The 20,397-nt window shown below is 49.2% G+C and overlaps 3 protein-coding genes across 8 annotated transcripts in view; 2 read left to right on the plus strand and 1 right to left on the minus strand.

Annotated features, from left to right (window-relative positions):
- Positions 1–133: 133 nt before the first annotated feature.
- Cdc42se1 (CDC42 small effector 1) lies at positions 134–7,885 on the minus strand. Its single transcript, XM_040752252.1, has 5 exons — positions 7,763–7,885; positions 4,610–4,912; positions 4,043–4,153; positions 3,133–3,221; positions 134–2,318 (listed from the first exon to the last, which is right to left on the minus strand). Exons 2-4 carry the CDS (start codon positions 4,661–4,663, stop codon positions 3,147–3,149), a joined length of 240 nt encoding a protein of 79 aa, XP_040608186.1. The 5' UTR covers positions 4,664–4,912; positions 7,763–7,885; the 3' UTR covers positions 134–2,318; positions 3,133–3,146.
- Mllt11 (MLLT11 transcription factor 7 cofactor) lies at positions 7,446–17,103 on the plus strand. 4 transcript variants are annotated; one of them, XM_021235466.2, is made up of 2 exons: positions 7,446–7,573; positions 15,595–17,103. In XM_021235466.2, exon 2 carries the CDS (start codon positions 15,601–15,603, stop codon positions 15,868–15,870), a length of 270 nt encoding a protein of 89 aa, XP_021091125.1. In that variant the 5' UTR covers positions 7,446–7,573; positions 15,595–15,600; the 3' UTR covers positions 15,871–17,103. The 4 variants fall into 4 exon arrangements, with proteins under 4 accessions (XP_021091125.1, XP_012979280.1, XP_040608183.1 ...); XM_013123826.3 differs by lacking the exon at positions 7,446–7,573 and adding an exon at positions 8,062–8,556; XM_040752249.1 differs by lacking the exon at positions 7,446–7,573 and adding an exon at positions 8,640–9,305.
- Positions 17,104–17,586: 483 nt separating this feature from the next.
- The window catches only part of Gabpb2 (GA binding protein transcription factor subunit beta 2), a 29,354-nt gene continuing 26,543 nt past the window's right edge, over positions 17,587–20,397 (plus strand). The window contains exon 1 of one of the 3 annotated variants that reach the window (XM_040752247.1): positions 17,587–18,307. The gene's annotated coding sequence lies outside the window, so the exon portion shown is untranslated. Of the gene's footprint in view, positions 18,340–20,397 lie in introns of all 3 variants that reach the window. The other 2 variants (XM_013123770.3, XM_005084278.4) reach the window with 2 other exon arrangements.

Genomic DNA, 20,397 nt, shown 5'->3' on the forward strand with positions numbered 1-20,397 from the left:
GAACTCGCTCTGTAGACCAGGCTGGCCTCTGCCTCCTAAGCACTGGGATTAAAGGTGTGCGCCACCAGACCCAGCTATTTTTTTCCAATGCCCATCTTTTGATCTAACACATTTGTAGTGATTACTCTGCAACTATTTTCCTTAATTCTTTTATTGGAAAAATGTATCTTAAAAGTCCATCAAGTTTATAATATAAATTATGACTCTCAACCCACTCCAATCACCTTGTTAAGTGGTGGTGGCATATACATTAGAGAAGGTAGCTCAAGGTAGGAGAGCATCAAAGACAAGACTGTGCCCAAATAGTTGACGAAGACTGGAGCTCAGGGCTCACCCACACCATTGTGACTTGATGTTCAGGGCCTTCCTGGGAGTGCGCTGCCCAGTGGGTATAGTCCACAGTGCCTGCAAGTGTGGATGTAGCCTCCAGCTAATGACAACCAGGAAAGCTCCCTTCAGGGAAGCAGGCCTGCCTGACTGGAGCTGCAAGTAAGCAATCTGGGAATGGATGCCCACAACCAATGCAAGAGCCTGAAAAAGTACAAGGAGCACACTGAGCTCGGGACGATGGAAATCTCAGGCACTAGGCGAGGAGTAACTGGAAGGCGTCAGCAGGAGTGGCCCGGTTTGCACAGCCCTGACCCATTACCACACAACAAGCTTCCTATTACAGAGCTAATGAGACCCCAGCCCTCTTTTCTGGCATGGGCAGGAGCTCATCTGTCTTGTTCTGCCTTTCTAATCAGCCTGCAAAGAAAGGGCCAGAACAAAAAGACCTGAGAAAACAAAGGGCCCAAAGACTGCTCCCACAGCGCTTCCCATCTACAGCAGGATCGCCGGCCACGTGGAGAGTGACATCCGATCTCCCAAACTCCCTGAGTCTTATGCTGGGTTCATGAACACAGAGGAGCTAAGCACATGGGCAGCATAACCAGTTCTCCGCAGTCTGCCCCTCATCTCTCATCCCAGCATACCCTGTTCACGTACTGTGGGAGGCCTCTTGCTGAGACTGTTTGCACAGAGACTTGAGCCCATGCAAGCACAAGCAATCCATCTGGAAAGAAACATGCCCAGCTCTGGCGAGCCTGCCCTATGAGGGTGCTAGCTAGCTCCCCATGGCTCAGGATGAATAGCCAGACTGCGGGTGGGGGTGGGGGCATGTGGGAATCACTAAGAAAAACGTGTCTTCACTCTCAAGCTGTGGCTCTCAGCTGTGGGTAATTTGGTCCCTAGGAGTCATTTGGCAATTTCTGGGAGCATTTTGGCTGCTCACTAAGGTGAGCCCGAGCTACTGTGTTCATAGTGTGCAGAAGAGCCCTCCATCACGAAGAATTGTGCATCCCAAACTGTGCAAACTGTTTTCAGCTGTGTGAGTTGAAAAGCTTGACTTCCAGAAGGGATCTTAAGACCTGTGCGAAGGGAGCCTTCAACCTATGTACCTCACCACTGTCTGCTCCCAACAGGAAGTCCACCCCTAGATACGGTTAATTTCCCTACATCCTGGCTTTTTATCTGAACCCTCCTCTTCCTTTCACCTGGCCAGCAGGGAGGCTGACAGAGGGTAGGCCAGGACTTCCAAGTCTTAAATGGAATGTGGTCAAATTAAGATCTATCCCTCACCTCTTATCAACAGGAAACAACAAGATTCCTAGCAGGGATGAGACAAGGACAGAGATAGCATCAGGATGGGGGTAATTAAAAGAACTCATCTTAAATTAAACTTTTAATTAATTAAAAAAAAAGAATTTTTCTGGGACGCTATTAATACTACTGAAGCATGAGATTAGAGGCCTAACGGGAACAAGACCTTGGTGCCGGCAGAGACATGGAGGGCTGTGAGCTTAAGGTCTGAAATCCAGCATGGACTGGGCAGTGCTAACCCTGCCCCCTGACCTCTGCATTGCTCATTCCAGAAGGAAGAGAGGGCAGGGAGGCCGCTGCGGTCCCCTCACTTACCTGCCTCATTAAAGAGTAAAGGCAAGAAGTTTAAACAGGTGGCACCCGACCTTCATTCAGGAGCAGGGAACTCATTCCAGGTTCCCAGAGAACCCCCAGCTCAGATCTAGGGTGCCCAGGGCTTCAGCTGAGCTCCTCTGGCCCACCAGTAGTCACTTGGTCAGTCCTGCTGCCTTGACCCCATCTCCAGGAGGGGCAGAGGCCAGAGGGGTCGAGGGAGTCCAGCCCCCATGCCTGAGGCACTTGTTAGGGCGACGAAGGGGAGGAGAAGGGCTCTTGGGTCACTGGTTGTAGAAGGGATCTGGTAAGGGTGGCATTTCTTCTGGGCTGGACATAGAACGGGAACTTCAAGACTGTAGAACCTGAATTTAAATTAAAAAACAAAAATCAACTATTGGTCTCACACTGTAGCCCAGGCTGCTCTCAAGCACACAGCAATCTTCCTGCCTCAATTTCTGAAGTGCTAGAATTACAGGTATGAACCAGTGTGTGGTCAAACAATTTTTACTTTAAAGGATGATCTAGAGATAGACACAATAGCACACATTTATAGTCCTAGCTCTCAGAAGTTTCTGGAAGGAGGATCCTGAATTTAAAGCCAGCCTGGACTACAAAGTGAATTTAAGTCACTTCAGCTACCTAGCAAAACCCCATAGAATAAGGAAGAAAAAAGCAGCCTGCCCTCTAAGAAAACAAATCCTGAAGGAGAAGGCACGATATAGTACACCTTTGTGGGGGAGTACCAGGAGACAGTCTCACTATGTAGTCCTAACCTCAGATTTGCAGAGATCCCCTGCCTCTGCCCCCCAGTGCTGGGTTACAGGTGTGCGCCACCATGCGCAGCCTACAGTGCACATTTAAAACTTCCATAAGGCTCTTTCCTCAAATTTTGTTTTTTGAGACTGGGTACCACGTAGCCTACACAGACCTTGACTTCACTGTTTGTTGAAGAGAAGCTTGATCTATTCCTCCTACCTTGACTTCCAGTGTGCTGGGACGATGGGTGCCATTATGGCACCCCCCGTTCCTGTAAAGAGCCTGTGTTTCTAAACTTTCATTTTCTTTCTTTCCACCAATTCACTTCTCAGTCTTGCATCAAAGGGTTAAAGGTCTGAGGCAGGGATCAGGACATGCTGGCACAGGCACAGTGTCAAATGGGTTTCTCTTGTCACTTACCAGTCCCATGGGAGCTACAAGGCCCTAGAATTGCTCCATGGTCTGTCTCGGTTTCCCTTGGATCTCATCTGCTCCTGAACTGCACCTGTCTGTTGAAAAGCATGCGTCACCTAAGTCTCTGCATTCCACAACAAGCAATAATTTACCCCTTGCCCTCAGGAGGAGCTTGACCTCTCTTTTCTGACAATGACATCCATCTGAAGACTTTAAACCTGACCACCATTGTTCTCAGAAGTCTCATGAAGACAAGGTAAAATGAGTCATTTACTAATGAGATACACACACACACACACACACACACACACACACACACACCACTCCAATACTTTTTCTTAGTTTTGTGATCAGTATTAAAAACTATGTTCAGACCCACGTCCCTTATGGAGAGCAGAAATGCACTGGAGACATTTAGAACAGAGCCTCTCGTGGCCCAAGACTCCCAGTCACAATATGACTCACTCTGACACTGATTCAACAGGTTTTCTCTTTCTATTTAGGGATAGGGTCTCTAGGCTAGGCTGGTCTCAAACTTCCTATGCAGGATGACCCTGAGCCTGCGATCCCTAGTTCCTGAGGGCTGAGGTTACAGGTAGGAGTAACCACACCCAGTTTCTGCCGTGCTGGAGAGCAAACCTAGGGCTTCCTGCATTCAAGGAGAACACTCTACCAACTGACCTATAGCCTAGTTCTGACTAGTTCTCAATAAGGAGAGCCATGATTTGAGAAGTTCTCCAACTACTACTACATATATACCCTTACACCACTGAAGAGTCCTACGGTAACTATAAAGAGGGGAGCTAGCCCTAGAGATCAGAAATGCACACCATCAGGGACCAGGTCTACATTGACTATTGTTATGTCCCTCACTTGGCTACACACCCAAATAAATGCCTCCCCCTTCCCTTATTACCATGGCAAGTCCATCTCCAGCCCCCATTTCTCCTGAGCCGATGTGAGTCAAGTGAACAAAATTCATTGGTTCCCCGATCATGGTGCGGTCAATCCGTCTTCTCCTCCTCTTCTGCTTGGAGAAGACAGGGAGTCACATATGCAGCCATCTCCTCCCATGGAGGACGGGGAAAACCACTAAGAGTTAAGGGTTGATTTGGCAGTGTAATGGGCAAACATCAAGGTAGGAAAGACAAAGTTGGAATAACAAATCAGACACAATGTCACCAGAGTGGTAAGGACAGTGGCCTGCTTAGTGAATACATAAAGGACAAAGCAGCCGGGCGCTGGTGGCGCACGCCTTTAGTCCCAGCAAAGCAAAGTCACCTCTGGATGACGAGGGGACACTGACAGGAGCAGGTGACAGCAGAACCAGTCAACTCTTCTGTCACACAGCCTCCTTTGTTGCACGTGAGTACACCTGCCCTGCCACAGACACTCTCAAGAGGTAGGTGAGAAAGGGGTTTTTCAGAGATGGCCTGATCACAGCACACGGCAACTAATTGCCGGGTGGGGACAGAAGACTTACCGGCTGAGGTTTCTCTACCACGCAGCAGCCCAGTTTGTGCCAAAATTCACTCATATTCCCTGATGGTTCCAGCTTCAGGCCTCTGCCAGAGGCCCCAGGGGGCTCTTGATTTGTCACTAATCACCCAGTCTTCACTCTCAGGTGTAATAATGCCTTGGGTTCACACAGCTGGATGGCTCTAGAAATCCTAGAGACCCTTAGCCGTGCAGTGAAGGTGGAGTCTCAGACCGGAAGCCACGAAAAGCATCACCAAAAGGCTTGGGCAGGCAGGCACAAGGTCCCGTCTTCTTTAGATGTGGGACCCTGAATTTTAGCAGAAAGGAAAAAAAAATGTGAGAAACATCCTTCCCTATTCCCATTCCCCAGAGACCTGCTAAGTCTCCATCTTCTCTTGGAAACTCTACTACTGTACCCCATTCCTGACCCCCTCCAAACACAGGAGTTGCTTCTCACAATAGTGCAAAAAGACCATCAACAGGGTAAGGAGCAATGACTACTGGGATCAAGGAAGAGGGGAGCTAAGGGACTTTGGAGAAAACGAAAAGTGACAGAAATGAACACGGGTACTACCAACCTCAGCTCCTTTTTTTCCTGAGCTAGGGCAGGAGGGGAGGGGCACGTAAGTGACTCTCAAGAGGAAATAGTGGTTTTGTTCTCACAAACAAGGCCTCCACCCTGTCCCTCCCCGCTCTCTTACCTTGCCCCAGCACCTACATTTTCTGTAAGGACCACCTAGTGCCTATGAGCCAACTCTAGGAGTATGGACCTCAACAGATACTTATGGAGTGAGGGATCTCTTCCTTCTCACCCCATTGCCTTTGTCCCTCCTCACTTGTCCCAGCTGAGGTCCAACGGCCTCCCAGAGTCCATTTAATCTCTGACCTTGTCTCTCCCGAAGGCTGTGTAGATGGTGTGCGCCTATCTGTGGCCCCAGCTCCATGTCTTGTACACGTAATGCGTGGACTCACTTTCTGATCCAAGGAATCACTGTGCAGCCTTCCACCCCCTTTCACGTGTCCCATCGTGTGCAGTTCGGTGTCTCACAGGCTCGTAAGGCCCAGGCCTCCCCTCCCCCTCCCCTCCTGCTCTGACCGGCTTTCTCCCCACCACTTCCAAGCTCATTAGTGAACCAGACACAGGAACTTTCCAGTAGCATTTATGTCCAAGCAAGAACCTTCTCCCCCTCTCGCTGCTGCCATCCTGGGGTGATGGCCCATCTGAGCTTCCTTTCTGGGGTGATGGCCCATCTGAGCTTCCTCTCTGGGGTGATGGCCCATCTGAGCTTCCTCTGTGCGAACTGTGCTTCCCCTATAGCAGTCAAGCTCAGGGAGCCCAACAGGGCAGCTCATGAATATTAAACATTAGTATGAATAGGAAGGAGCCTTTCCCTCTAGGCTTGAGGCTGGAAGCTGGGTGCTCCAATAGCCTAGACAGACCAAAAAAACCCGTGTTTTTTTTTTTTTTAAATGTTTTTCTTTGTGTCTTCTAGCAGCCTTGGGATGAGATCACTCAAGCAATGAAATACAGCTTCTAGAGTAGGAAGAACCCAAGAGTCTGGGCTTTCTTTCACTTCCCTCCCCACCCCTGGAAGGGAGGAGGAACCAGGACTGCTCAGAACACAGCTGCCCCGGGAGGGGAGGCTTGGTCAGTGGGAAAGTCGGTCACAAGGCTTGTCATGATGGTGGCAGGTGGTAAGGGTTGGGGGAAATGGAGAAAACAAAGAATCAGAGGAAACCCCCAACGCTACCAGACAGTCCATGCCGAGGCTGGACTCTACCCAGGATTCTCCGCCCTGCTCAAAGCTGAGTGGACAGAGGTGGCCAACGCCGGGGAGTAGGGAAGAGGAGGGAGGGAGGGAGAGGAAAGGGGGCCCTGGAGGGAACAAGGACGTTTCTGTTTCTCTTCCAGGGACCTGACCAAGCTGGGTGGAGGGAAAGTGTGTGTGGGACTTGGCCTGAAACAACCAATGACGATGAGAAGTGACCAGGAAATTCCATTCCCCAGGACATTAGGGTCTCTGAAGCTCGGAGGCGGTGTCGGCGTGTGAAGACAGGCCAGGGTCACTGTGGTCGTGTGGGGTGGAGGGAAGAGGAACAATGCCAGAAAAGGAAGTACTAGGCATTGGCTGTCACTGTGTTTGAAAGCAGCCAACGACTGGGATGGGGACAAACGAGGCCTGGGCTGCTGAGCTGAGGAGGGAGCAATGCTGACCGAATCCACTGCCCACGGCTTCATCCACACAGAAAAAAAGGAAGGAGATGGGAAAAGGGATCAATGGTCAGACAGCATAAAGCCACATCCCGACAGCGGGCCCCTCTCAGTTCCACAGGAAGTCAGAACCTGGAATGACAATCTCCACGAGCCACCGTCACGGGCTTGAGAGCTGTAGAAGGGCAAGAAGGAGGGGTAGGGAAAAGGAACCGGGGAACGAAGGATGTGCTCAGGTAGTTCCCCGGTCCTGTGGTAGCCCCAAACCGGTTTTCCCGGTCCCGCAGCCTCCAGCCCCAAGGCCTCCAGCCCGCTGTCTGACAAGCCTTCACAAGAAGCAGCTGGAGAGAAAGGAGCCTTGAGAATGGTGTGGGCAAATTCTGGCTGTAAGCCCAGGGATGCAGCTGGTCCCTGTGTGGAGACCCTCCAGACACAGCGGGCCGCTGAGGGGCTCTGGAGAGAGAAATGGGCCCCCTTTCCAGCCAGGCGACAGACGTTTGTCCTAGCTCCAACCCTGCCCTCACCCCAGGAGGGGGCTTCTGGGAACTTAAGAGGAAACAGGAGACCCTAATTGTTTCCCCTCCCCAATATTTTCCGTCAGACCCCAGGTCTGTCCCCCCACCCACACCGAAGTAGGCTGGGAACCTCAGTGGATCGTTCTGGCTCTGTCACTGTTCTCCGTGGCTGCCTCAGTCTGGCTAAGACCTTTCCGGCCCCAGCACCACTTCGTTTTGTCTGGGACAGCAGACCTCTGAGGTCAGTGTGCCGGCGAGGAGCCCCTGTCGCTTCGCACCTCCCACCCGGCCCCACGCTGCAACCTCCGCGTCCCTTGCCTCTCCCCGGCTTGCGCCGCCCGCGCGGGGACCGTGGCCGCGACCTCCGCCTCCCCGCCGCCCTCCCCTCCCCTCCCCGCCGCCGGCAGCCCGGCCCGCCCGGCGCTCTCACCTGCGGCTCCCCGGCGTCCAGGCGGCGGCCGCTGCGGGCGGGGGCTCCGCCACTCCGGGTTCCCGGGCTGCGGCTCCGCACGGCGGGGAGTCGAGGGCGGGCCGGCAGAGGTGGGGCCGGCCGAGGGCGGAAACGCCGGCGACGCGCGATTACGAAACCCGCGGGCTGCGAGCCGAGCGCAGCGCTCCGCCCAGGCCTGCCGGGGTACACGGCGTGGCCCGCGGGAACAGCGGGCAGCACCGCGCTCCTGGGCCCCCGCAGGACCCCGAGTGTCTGCGCTAGGTCTGCCCGCCTGCGGCAGCGGCAGAGGCGACCACGCGCCGGGGCCCTTTCCGAGGCTCCCCAAGTCCCCTTCGGTCCCTACAGTGGGAAGCAAGGCCGTTGTGTTGTCCAGCGGGGAGACTCACTAACCCATACACCCGAGTTAGAGGACAGTTAACTGCTCGGCCATTGCGCCCCAGTCAGCGCGAGGGTGCTGGAGCGCTGGGGGCGCCGTGCGAGCCGATGCACAGCCTCTAGCCTGGGTGGCGTGTTCCGGAACCTGTCTTCGAATTAGCCGAGTCAGAGAGAGAGGGGGCGGGGAGCGCTTCCGCCCTTGCTAGGAGGGGCTGCATTGCAGGGGAGACCCAGCGGCCGACTCTGTCACAGACGAGGGAGAGGGCGTGAGGAGACAAAGCCGCCTCGTCCCCAGCAGCTTCTTTCGGCAGCCTCCTCCCGTCCAGTGCGGAGCTGACCCCCGAGCCCCTGAGGCGTTCTCTCCACCTTCGGACACGCTAGTCATTCGTTGGTAACAGGTAACCTAGATGAGGGGCAGCGGCTCGAGCTGCGAAGACCCCCGTGTGAGACTGGGGGGGACAGTTTGAGAGGAGAGCAGGGGGCGCTATGAACAATGGGTAGCTGTTCGTTACCAGATTTCTATCTCTGTTAAGATCTCCACCTATGCGTTATCATGGACCTAAGCATTAATTTCTGACACTTTACCTGTAATTATTTCCTGGCATTTAGCTCTTCATTTCATGTATCTATTTTCCTATAATTTTTGCCCTGTGCATCTAATGACTTCTGTCTAGTGCCTAGTTATCTGTATCTTCCTTTTCAAGCTATAATTTTTGCTACCAGTTATTTGGTGAATCGTTATTTCTACTGTAATTCCTATATATTGTATGCCCCCCACTGTGCTCCGTTGGGAGTTTGGGGGAGTAGGGTGCACCTTTTACCTTTTTTAATTTTCTTTTTTCTTTTTTTTTAACAATCCCCTCCCTGTCTCAGATTTTTACTTCAAAGAGGCCTGAGGTAGGACAGGTGGGGGGACTGTGGCTTGCCTGTAGCAACCAGTGCAGCCCACAGGAAGTACCGATGACAGCGATTTTTTCTTTGCAGCCCCTCCTAATTAGCGGGGAAGGTTGTCATAGAGCAGCGTGAGAAACCGGGGAGCTGCCAGAGCTACCCTCCGCCCCTCCTTAGACTGCGTGGTGGCCGCATGACACAGCAAAGCCCTGTAGGCCTTGGATGCTTATGGGGTGTCTGGACAAAGGGTTTCCGGGTGTGTCCATGTGACTTAGAGAAAGTGTATCTTTTTAATGTGTGTAGTTATTAATCATTGTATCTCTAAGAATTGACAATGAAATTTAGAAGTTGCTTTGTCTAAAATGGATGGCGTTGGGAAACATAGAACATCATGACATCAGTCACCATCTAGAGTCTTTAAGGTAAACGGTAAACAAGATAGGTAACAAGGTGGGTGAAGAGCGTTTACCCAAGGAAAAGAGAAGCCAGTTTAAAAGCAGCCTGTCTTTTATTTTAACGCCATATATGCCCATGTGTCTGTTTTCTGGACCAAATTTGGGTCTCTGTACATGTCTCGGCTGGAGATCCTCAGCTTTTTAATATTTCCACACAATTTCCTTTAAATTGTTTTATTTCAAACTGATTTTGTGTTTTGTTCATGTTCTTTTTGTTATTTTGGTTTTGAGGGGTCCTGAACTTTATGCATCCCAGGCTAGGCTTGAACTCACAGCCCTTCAGTCTCCTGCCTCCTGGGATTGCAGCAGTGTGGCATGCCTGACTCAAGCCTTTTCAATTTGATGATAGTTCTCCCAGGCTCTGATAAATCCTTTAGGCAACGTTTACAGGTTTACACTTGTAAGGAAAGGAGTTAGTTTGCCAATCTGGCTTAAATTCTGGCTTGTTCTCTACTCTTCAAGAGTAGACTTCCTTATAGCAGGCTTCCATCAAACTCCTGATCCTCCTGCCGGGCTGGGGTTACGGGAATTCACTGCCATATCCAGCCTTCCTAATATCCAGATTAGAAACATAGAATATACTAAGAAAGTAATTATTGAGGACTGGATTCTTAGCTGTGAGTAGGGGCACAGCCCTATAATCCTAGGACTCAGGGCAGAGGCAGGGATTCCAAGTTAGAAGCCAGCCCTTGGGCTACATGTCAAGACCTTGTTTAAGAAACAAAAATAAAACCACAAATAAATGTCTTGTTTTAGACAGGGTCTCACTGTATAACCCTGATTAACTTGAAACTCACAGAGATCTATCTGCCTGCCTGCCTCTGCCTTTTGAGTGCTGGAATTAAAGGCGTGTGCCACCACTGCCTGGTCAAGATTTTTTTTTAATGATTTTTGTATGTATTAGGCTTCATGTCTGTGTGAGGGTGTCAGATTCCTTTGAACTGTAGTTACAGACAGTTGTGAGCTGCCATGTGAGTACTGGAAATTGAACCAAGATCCTCTGGAAGAGCAGCCAGTGCTCTTAACCTCTGAGCCATTTCTCCAAGGTCCCACCTCCTATCCCCCATCAAAAGTCTTTTTTTTTTTTTTTTTCTTCGAGACAGGGTTTCTCTGTGTAGCTTTGGAGCCTGACCTGGCATTCACTCTATAGACTAAGCTGGACTCGAACTCACAGAGATCCGCCTGCCTCTGCCTCCTGAGTGCTGGGATTAAAGGAGTGCGCCACCAACGCCCGGCCTCATCAAAACTCTTAACATGCTGGTACATTTATATTCCTGGCTCCAAGGAAGCTGAGACAGGATTGCTGAGAGTACCGGGCCAGCGCTGGGGAGAGAGATGGCTCAGTGGGAAAAGCCATCTTTACCCACGCAAATGTGAGGACCCCACATAAAGCTGGGTGTGGGAGTGTAGCTGTAACCCACTGTACATCATTATAGAAGGCGGAGGAGGAGAAGCCCCAGAAGCTCCCAACCCAGCTTGCCTGGTTTACAGGTCAAACAAGTTAGAAGGCAGGGTATGGGCACCCCAGCCCCCCACATACATAATACACACAGATTTTAAATTTATTTCAAGTTTAAACAAAAAAGATTTTATTTTTATGGATGCCAAGTATGTGCCTGATCCCCAAGAAGACTAGGTGTCAGACCCCTGGCACTGACATTGGTTGTCAGATACCGGGTGGGTGCTGGGGACCCGGTGCCCTCTGCACATGCTCTCAGCCTCTGTGACATCTCTGCAGCTCCTTAAACACTTTCCAGGGTTACATTAGAAACTATGAGACTTGGGATGTACATCAGCAGGCCAGAGACCCTAGCCAGTTCTTGAATAATCTAAGATTTTGTCTAATTTTAACGTTTTTAGTTGAGTGTGATGGTACACACCTTTAATCCCAGCACTCAGGAGGCAGAGGCAAGCAGATTTTTGTAAGTTCAAGGCTGGCCTACAAAATGAGTTCTAGGACAGCCAGGGCAATATAGTGAAACCGTGTCAACTAACAAAATTTAAAAAAAAAAGAATTTTTTTTCTCATTTTAAGCCAAGTATGATGGTGATGCCTGTGATCTTAGCACCCAGAAGCTAGAAGTGGTGATTAGAGAGGATCTTGAGTTCCAGGCTAGCCCAAGCTATATAGTAAGTTTCTACATAGTCTGGGTTACATAGCTAGACCCTAGCGCTAAAGAACACAAACTTTTTTTTTCTTTTTTTAAGAGCATATTATAACAGCCAGGCAGCAGTGGTGCACGCCTTTAATCCCAGCACTTGGGAGGCAGAGGCAGATGGATCTCTGTGAGTTTGAGACCAGCCTGGTCTACAAGAGCTAGTTCCAGGACAGCCTCCAGAGCCACAGAGAAACCCTGCTTCGAAGAACCAAAAAACAAAACAATAATAACAAAAAAAAAAGAGCATATTATTTGAGTGTCAGAAGGATCAGAAGTTCAAGGTCAGCCTCTGCCACTTCAGTGGGGCTACCTGTGACATTGTCTTACATGCTCAGCATTATAAGGTGCCTCTGTAGGAGACCTTATAAGGGAGGAGTTTTTTTTTTTTTTTTAAGTTAGCTAGCTAGGCAAAAACCTGGTGATGTAATAAAACATCGCTGATAAGCAGAGTTGGTAACAGCCTGCCTTCTAAGGCTTGCTCATTAGCGTCTAGCTCAGGACCTAAGCAGGGATTGGTTAGCTAAAAGGTGTTAATAGGTGTAGTCATGTTTGCTAGCTCTCCGCAAGTTACTATGGAGACGATCAGAGCTGAGTTCATAGGGCAGTGACCTCACCTTTCTACAAACTCTTTGGCCCTGCCTCAGTCCCTGCCTCACGCACGCTCTTGTTAAACTGCTGCTCTGTTGAGTCATGTTCAGTTCCTGGGGGCTTCTTTTGGAGCTTGATGAAAGATAGAGACAAAGAGGGAAGGAGGAAGGGAGGGAGGTAGAAGGAAGGAAGGAAGGAAGGAGGGGGTGGGGGGAATAAAGAGTAAGGGAGAGAGACCATGGATGGATGGATGGATGGATGGATGGATGGATGGATGGATGGATGGATGGACAAACCCAGAATTTGCTTTTTTAAGCCAGGTATCTTGGACCATGCTTGTAATCCCAGCATTTTGGAAATGGAGGCAGGAGGATCAGGAGTTTGATGCTAGCCTGAGCTATAAGACCTTACCTGAAAAAAAATTTGTCATTATTATTTTGCTTTTTTTGTTTGAGTCAGGGCCTTGCCCAGCCTGGGCCCAAACTCATACTCCTCAAACTTGCCTGAGTCTCTTGATTGTTGGGATTATAAATAAAGTGGCTAGTGCTAGTATTTTTTTTAATTTATTTAACTTTATTTTTTGTGCATTGGTGTGAAGTTGTTAGATCCCCTGGAACTGGAGTTACAGACAGTTGTGAGCTGCCACGTGTGTGCGTGGCATTGAACCCGGGTCCTCTGGAAGAGCAGCCAGTGCTCTTAACCACTGAGCATCTCTCCAGCCCCACTAGTATTTTTTTCATGTTACTAAAAGGTCATGAGATGGCTCAAAGGTGGTTTCCAACGCCTTTAATCCCAACACTCGGGAGGCAGGTGGGTCTCTGTGAGTTCGAGGCCAGCCTGGTCTACCAAGCAAGATCTAAGGCAGCCAGAGCTGTTACACAGAGAAAGCCTGTCTCTAAAAGTCAACCAACCAAACAAAAGAACCTGAGCTCAAATCCCCAAATAAAAAGCTGTGTGTGGTTGCCTACATCTGTAGCCCCAGAAACATGGGAGGGTGGAGACAGAAGGATCTCTGCACTTGTCCACCAGCCTAGCTCCAGGTTCAGTGGGAGCCCTGTCTCAAGGGAATAGGTCACATATTGATAGAACAGCACACCTTCCGCCCTCTCACATACTCACAGGTGTGATGCCCGTATGTACACCTGTGTCTGTCTAGCCGGCACAAGATTAAGGGGAAAAAGCAAAATCAGAAACCGAGTGTGTGTGTGGTACTGAGCTAGAATCCCAGCTCTCTGGAGACTGAGGCAAAAGGATTACCACACGTTTGAGGCCCAGGTGGACTATATACTGAGTAGCAGCCAGGGTTACAGAGGAAGACCCAGTCTCAAAAAGAAGAAAGAAAAAAAAAGCCCCAAAGTTCTGACCTGCTGTGGTGGTTCATTCCTGCAATTCCAGAACTAGGGATGCCTCCACACCATGGCTTTGTGTTCAAAGTTAGCCTGAAGACTCAAAAATGAAGCCACTTCTGGTCTACCCACCATCCATTAGTCTCTGCACTTTCTGCGGACTGTATTCAAGGTTAATTTTCCTGCTCTGGTAGAGATATTTCACATCATAAAGGGACATTTTGGAACCTACTTAAGGCCACTTTTTAGGAGTCATGGGCTGCTAAGAGCTGATAGTGTGTCCCAGAAAGTTCTTTTGAAACTCTGGCTTCTATTTTTGGTGGCGGTGGAATGTTTTTTGCTCCTTTGGGAACATTTCAACTAAAGCTTCTTGCTCTTTCCCTGGCTAGTAAATAACCCATGGAGGCACCAGAGAGCTCTGCTGGTCATAGAGTCAGGAGGTGTGGGTTGGGTAAGAGGCAAAGGTACTACAGATTGTTAAAACCAGGAAAGAGGAGTTGGGCACAGTGGCACATGCCTTTAATCCCAGAACTCAGGAAGCAGAGACTGCCAGCTCTTGGTGAGTTTAAGATCAGTCTGGTCTACATAGTGAGACCCTGTCTCGAGAAAGTGCTGAGATTCTGTCAAGGTACCATTTCCTCCAGATATAAATTTTACTTCCAGCCTGGTTAGTCTCTGATGTCAGATTTACTCTCCAATGTGGATCCTGGTTAGTGGAAGAAAGTTATTCTAGCCTCTGGGTTTGTTTTGAGGATAGGCCAGGAGACATAATGAAGATTGTCACTCTAGGTACAAATATGTGAGCATAACAAAGTATCCACTGTGCTAGTGAGGGCAATTTAATGTTTATATGTAGGGTCTACCTCCTGCCTTAGCCAAAAGTAGATGTGTTTTTTGTTTTGTTTTTTAGGCAGGCTCTATCCCTGGCTGTCCTAGAACTTAGAGATTGCTTGCCTCTGCCTCTCAAGTGCTGGGATTCAAGGCATGAGCCACCATGCCCAACCTAGTAGGTGGGTTTTTACCCATAGAGGAAATGTTGCTCTTTAAATTTAAGGAGCTAACACATAAAATTTGTGATCTGTAATCAAAACATGGTGGATCAGGTAAAACTCTGCAGGGTGCTGAGGAAGGCACTGGGGGCGGCTGGGTCGATGGAGCTCAACTGCTTTGGGGTGATATCCTGGAAGAGGTGAGTTTGTAGTTGAGGTTAAAGGCAAGAAGAAAAACAGAACATGTTATGGAAGACCTTTCCAGAAGCATAACTTATTAAACAGACTTGAAGAAGCCAAATGCTTAGTTCTTGGAGTGTATAGGGTGCTTGACCAGTACATGCAAAGTCTTGGCTTTGATTCTCAGCGGTTTATTAATTAATTGAGCAGGCATGTAATCCCAGTTACTTGGGAGGCTGAGGCAGGGAGATTTCAAGTTCAAGGTTGGACTGGGCAAGTCAGTAAGATCCTGCCTAAAAATAAAGGTTAAAAAGAGGGTGTAGAGTATAACTCAGGGTTAGAACATTTGCCTAGCACACCCCCAGTGTCTGTTAACTCCTCAATACCACTCACAACAAGAGTGGGGCCAGACTTTGGAAAGCCTCAGAAATCGCACCTAATGGGATAGAGATACAGTTCCTGCCTACTGTGCATAAGGCCTGAGGGAAAATTAGAGCCAAGGTGAGCCTGATGCAGTGCGTAATGTCTGGTCCACAGAAGATGGGGAGAACACTGGGTGGTGGTGGCGCATGCCTTTAATCCCAGCACTCGGGAGGCAGAGGCAGGCGGATCTCTGTGAGTTCGAGGCTGGGCTAGACCGACAGCCTCCAAAACAATACAGAGAAACCCTGTCTCGTGTATTAAAAAAAAAAAAAAAGCAGTCCTGGCACTTGTCATAGAAAACTTGACTTATTCACCAGAGCGAATAGAAAAGAGCAGCTTTACAAGGGATGCTCCAGGCAAGGAACTTGCTCTAGCGTGAGACTAACAAATGATTTGCTCTTCCCAGGGAACTATGAGGGATCCTGTGAGTAGCCAGTACAGCTCCTTTCTTTTCTGGAGGATGCCCATCCCAGAGCTGGATCTGTCGGAGCTGGAAGACCTGGGCCTGTCAGATACACCTACCTACAAGAGCAAGGACAGCAACGTTGGAAAAATGGGCCGTCAAGCAACCGGAGCAGAGCAGAAGAACCCTGAAGGTGACCCTCTCCTTGAATATAGCACCTTCAACTTCTGGAGAGCTCCCATTGCCAGCATTCACTCTGTCGACCTGGACTTGCTCTAAGGCCAAAACGTCTCTCTCCCACCCCATACCCTCGTTGCCTTCCCTTTTGAGTCCCTTCCTTTCTAAGCCTTTCCCATTTTAATCTTGTTCTCTTCCCTCTATTGTGCTGGTGGTGCTGATGAACCTGCCAATTGAATTGTATGTATGTATGTCCGTATTTATTTCTTATTTATTTATTTATTTATTTATTTATTTATTTATTTGCCTATCTATCTGCCTGCCTACTCCATTTCTCCAAAAGCCTTCTAGGCACAAAGTCAAGGGTTTAGCCATTGGAGTACTAGAGCATAGGATTTCCACCCCCAACCCTGAGAATATTAACTAGTCCCAGAAAACCATCCTTAAAGGGGGCACCAGAGAGAAGTACAGTTGTTCAAAATGGGAGGCCTTTATTTTTTTTTAGTTACATTTTAATCAGCTTAAAAGATTTCCTTGGTCCTCCCTAATTTCCTGCACAAGGCCAGTAAGCAGGTATTTCTTAAAGAAGTAATGAGAACCTGGAAGTTTTGAGATGCTTTCTACAAAGCAAGATTCCTAAAACACTAAGGTAGTAAGTTCTGTTCCTTCTTGTAGCATATTCTCTTCTTCAGAAACGTGGGTTACAAGAGGAAATAACACATCCTGGAGAATGGAAATGAGGAAAAGCTTGGAACCATTTCAGAATTTTGGGGGGGGGTAGTTTGAGACAGGGTTTCATTGTGTAGCTTTGGAGCCTGTCCTGGAACTAGCTTTTATAGACCAGGCTCGTCTTAAACTCAAGAGATCCTCCTGCCTCTGCTCTGCCTCCCAATTGCTGGGTTAAAGGCGTGCACAACCACCGCCTGGTTTAGAAATAGTTCTTTTAGCATCACCTCAACTCTGCTCCCAGCTGTGGGTTGGAAACTTTTCAGAAAATCCATCTTCATGGGGAAACCTTAGTATTAGGATAATCCATAAAAGGTAAAAGATTTATATGATCTAAAGAGAAACCATCGTATTAGGATAATTTATATAAAATTATGATTCAGTCATGAAAGAAGAGGCAGAGTGTTTTGCTCTTTGGTATTTCAGCTTTGCCTTTCTGTAGTTGCAGTTTGTGATAGGGATCGATGGTTCCTGGGCATAGTTCTTCAGCTACTGTAAGAAATAAGCAATTATATTCGGACCCTACACCTGTCCTCGTTCCTTCCAAAGTTATTGCTGCTGATTTGTGCTGCCATTTATTCATTTATTTAATAAAGTTGTTGAATCCTGTCTGGGTTTTGGCTTTCTCTTTTCTCAGTGAAGTACTACAGATTTCAGAATTTGCTCATGCTTCCCCATTGGGCTTCTCGTTTTATCTTTCTAATATTGACTCTGAATTAGATGGATTTGGAATGGATGTAGCTGGTGGTAGAGTGCTTGCCAGGCATTTACAAGGCCTGCTAGAGTTCCTCAATAAGCAGCCAGTGCTCCTAAACCCTAAGCCACATCTCCAGCCCATTCTTTGCTTGCCAGACTGGCTGTCCGTCCTGGAACTCGATTTGTAGACCAGGTTGGACTCGAACTCACAAAGATCCGAATGACCACACCTGGCACCCCAGCCCGTTCTTAACTTTATTTTTAACTTTTTTTTGTGTTTTGTTTGTTCATTTTTCTGTTGTGGTGGTGGCTGGTTTGGTTTTGAGACAGAGTCTCACTAGCTGTCCTGGAACTCACTCTGTAGACCAGACTGGCCTTGAACTCACAGAGATCCGCCTGCCTCTGCAGGGGTATGCCTCCATTGTCCACACTGTTGACAATTTCATGCTCCATCCTATTCCAACCTCCCCTAAAACGTTTGAGTTTGTCTTCCCTGAGATGAGAATGTCTGCTATAATTTGCAAAGTGTCTGGTCAGGCAGGTGTCCGATTCGCGTGCATAGCCAGGGACGTCCTGAACAGTCTCATCGAGGTTGAGTCATGGAGGCAAGAGTCTCCCCCAACCTAAGGCTAGCCCTGCGGAGGACCAGTGGGAAGGTAGAGCGCAAGCTCCAAAACGTAACCCAATTTTCCCTTAGCCTTGCACGCGTTGGCGCCAAAACTACCACCTCGGTCCGTCCCCTGCCGGAACTATGCCTCACGTAAGCCACGTAATCAATGATCCTGCGCCTCGCTAAGTAGTCCCGTTCACGATGCTCTCAGTACACGCTTTTCCAGTTCAAGAGGTCTTCGGTAGGAAGAAATCAGCCTCAGAGGTGCGTGGCGGTCTTGACAGAAGGGCAAAGTGGGTTTTCTAACCCATTTCCTCCAGATTCCTCCGCCAGGAGGCATAGTCACTGGGCCTTCACTTCCGGGTCCGCCATTTTACTGCCTCCATTTCTCCGCGAGGGGGGGGGTAAAGGTCCCCCAAGTATGCATATGCGAAAGGGTCGAAAAGTGACGGCCACTGGCAAGGAGTCTTAACTCGAGAAAGAAAGGGGACCAAACTGGCGGGCCCGGTAAGAGCGAAGCCGGCAGCGCTCCGGACGAGGTGAGGGGGAAGGAGACGCAGGGCTCCCGGGCGTCCGCGGTGCCGTGCCAAGTGCCCGGCCCAGCCCGGCCCTGTGGGCGCGGGCCAGGAGACTGCCGGCGCGGGGGTGGCAGCGGGGGGGAGAGGGACGAAGAGGAAGGGGATGCTGTCGGGAGGAAGGGGAGGGGACTGGGAGGAGGTGAAGGGGGTGGGTGGAAGACCTGGGGCTGGGGAGCCGGACTGCGGGAAGCCAAGGCCACAGAGGTGACCACTAGGGGGCAGCGTGGAGCAGGAGTCCTGGCTGCTGCGAGCCTCGGACTTGGGGCTCCAGCTTGCAAGTTGGCGCCCCTGTTCTTGACAGACAGAGCGCTGGAGTGAAAAACTGAAGGGTATTTGACTGAGGAGAAGGCGGGCACTCTTAGATCTCTGGGTCTAGAAATAACGTTCAAGTTCATAATCTGAACAAGAGCAGTCATGGCTTTACATATGCAGTTCTTACAAAGATGTTTGAACAGCTGGCCGCCCAGTGAGGACGTGTGCACTTCAAAAAAAAAAAAAAAAAGGAATAAAATCGTCCATAGACCGTGAATTCTCTACCTGCTGTTTGTTTCCCTAATTAGTGTGCTCCTAGCCTCACAGATTTCCTGGAGGCATCACTCTCTTGTCTCCCACTTCCGTAAAGGCTTTTCTCTGGTTTCTGTCTTACACTAAGTAGCTCAGACAGACCACCTTGCAGCTGTCCTCTTGGCTGAGCCCCGGAGTGTTGTGATCCCAGAGGTGAACCACTCACTGTGCCTGGCTAGTCTTTTCGTTACTGTTTTTGAGAAATGGGTTTTCTGTGTAACAGCCCTGGCTCAGTTTGTAAACCAGACTGGCCTCAAAGTTACAGAGATCCACCTGCCTCTGCCTCCTGGGATCAAAGGTGTGTACCACCACAGGTGCTGCTAGTACTGTTTTTATACATGCTTTGATAAGGAAGGGCAAACCACACACGCAGATTGTTAGATAAGCAGAAGTGATTGCTTTATTTGCTAGTGGAGTCCTTTGTGAAGGGCTCAGGCACTCCATGGTTTTAAAACATCTATTGAAATAAAGTTCTTAAAACTAAGTATGATGGAAGAAAACTAAGTATGATGGCATGTACCTGTAATCTCAGCTCTCTGCACTTGAGAAGAGGTAGAAGGGTCCAGGTGTTCAAGGCCAGCCTGTATTACTTGAGCCCCTGTCTGAGAGAAGAGAAAAAGACAGGGCTCTGGTCTTGCTTTGTATTTTATTTGACTTCAGATGTCCTGGAGGCAGGGTTGGGAGTGTAGCTCAGGGGTAGGTGTGTGTCTAGCATGCCTTTTTCCCTGAATTCAGTCCCTAGCACAGAACCAATGGAAAGAAAAGAAAAGAAAAAAACTTAGGCTACAGATTAGTGCAGATTCTGTGTAGATTTTAATGTGGAGGCATACCCTATAAAGGAGAATAGCTCCCCTTTGTAGTGTTCAGAATGTTGGGATTGTCTAGGTTGGGCCAATGAGATAATTTGATAAAAGCTGCCAAGCCTGAGTTTGGTCCTTAGGACTCACACAGTAGCAGGAGAGACCCAACTCCTGGGGGTTGTCCTCTGGGCTTACGCTGTGGTGAGTAATACCCACAGAAGTGCACACAAAGAAGTAAACAGATAATTGCCTATGGTACTCTCTAGTCTTAGGGTTCACACAGCCTTGATGTGGTGCTGGAAGAATGACCCATGAGTCTCCCCACAATGCTGTTATTTTACTTAAAAATTGCATTACAGTCTGTGTGTGTGCGCGCACGTGCTTTCGTGCATGTGGAGGTCATAGACAACTTAGAGGAGTCATCACCCCGTGATGTGGAAACTGGCTCCAACTCACGGTCATCAGGCTTCTCAGCAGACATCCTCACCCACTGAGCCATGTCAGACTGGCCCCCAAGATGCTGTTACTTATTGTGCATTTTAATTCAGGTGGGTACTTCAGGTTAACCCAGGAGTGACAAGGCTAGAAGGAGACCACCAAGAACAGATTCCTAGACCATTTTTACCAGAGTACAAGTAGGAGCCAAATTTAGACG

This window comes from Mesocricetus auratus, unplaced genomic scaffold, assembly GCF_017639785.1.
Source record: "Mesocricetus auratus isolate SY011 unplaced genomic scaffold, BCM_Maur_2.0 Super-Scaffold_100009, whole genome shotgun sequence".
Lineage (NCBI taxonomy): Eukaryota > Metazoa > Chordata > Mammalia > Rodentia > Cricetidae > Mesocricetus > Mesocricetus auratus.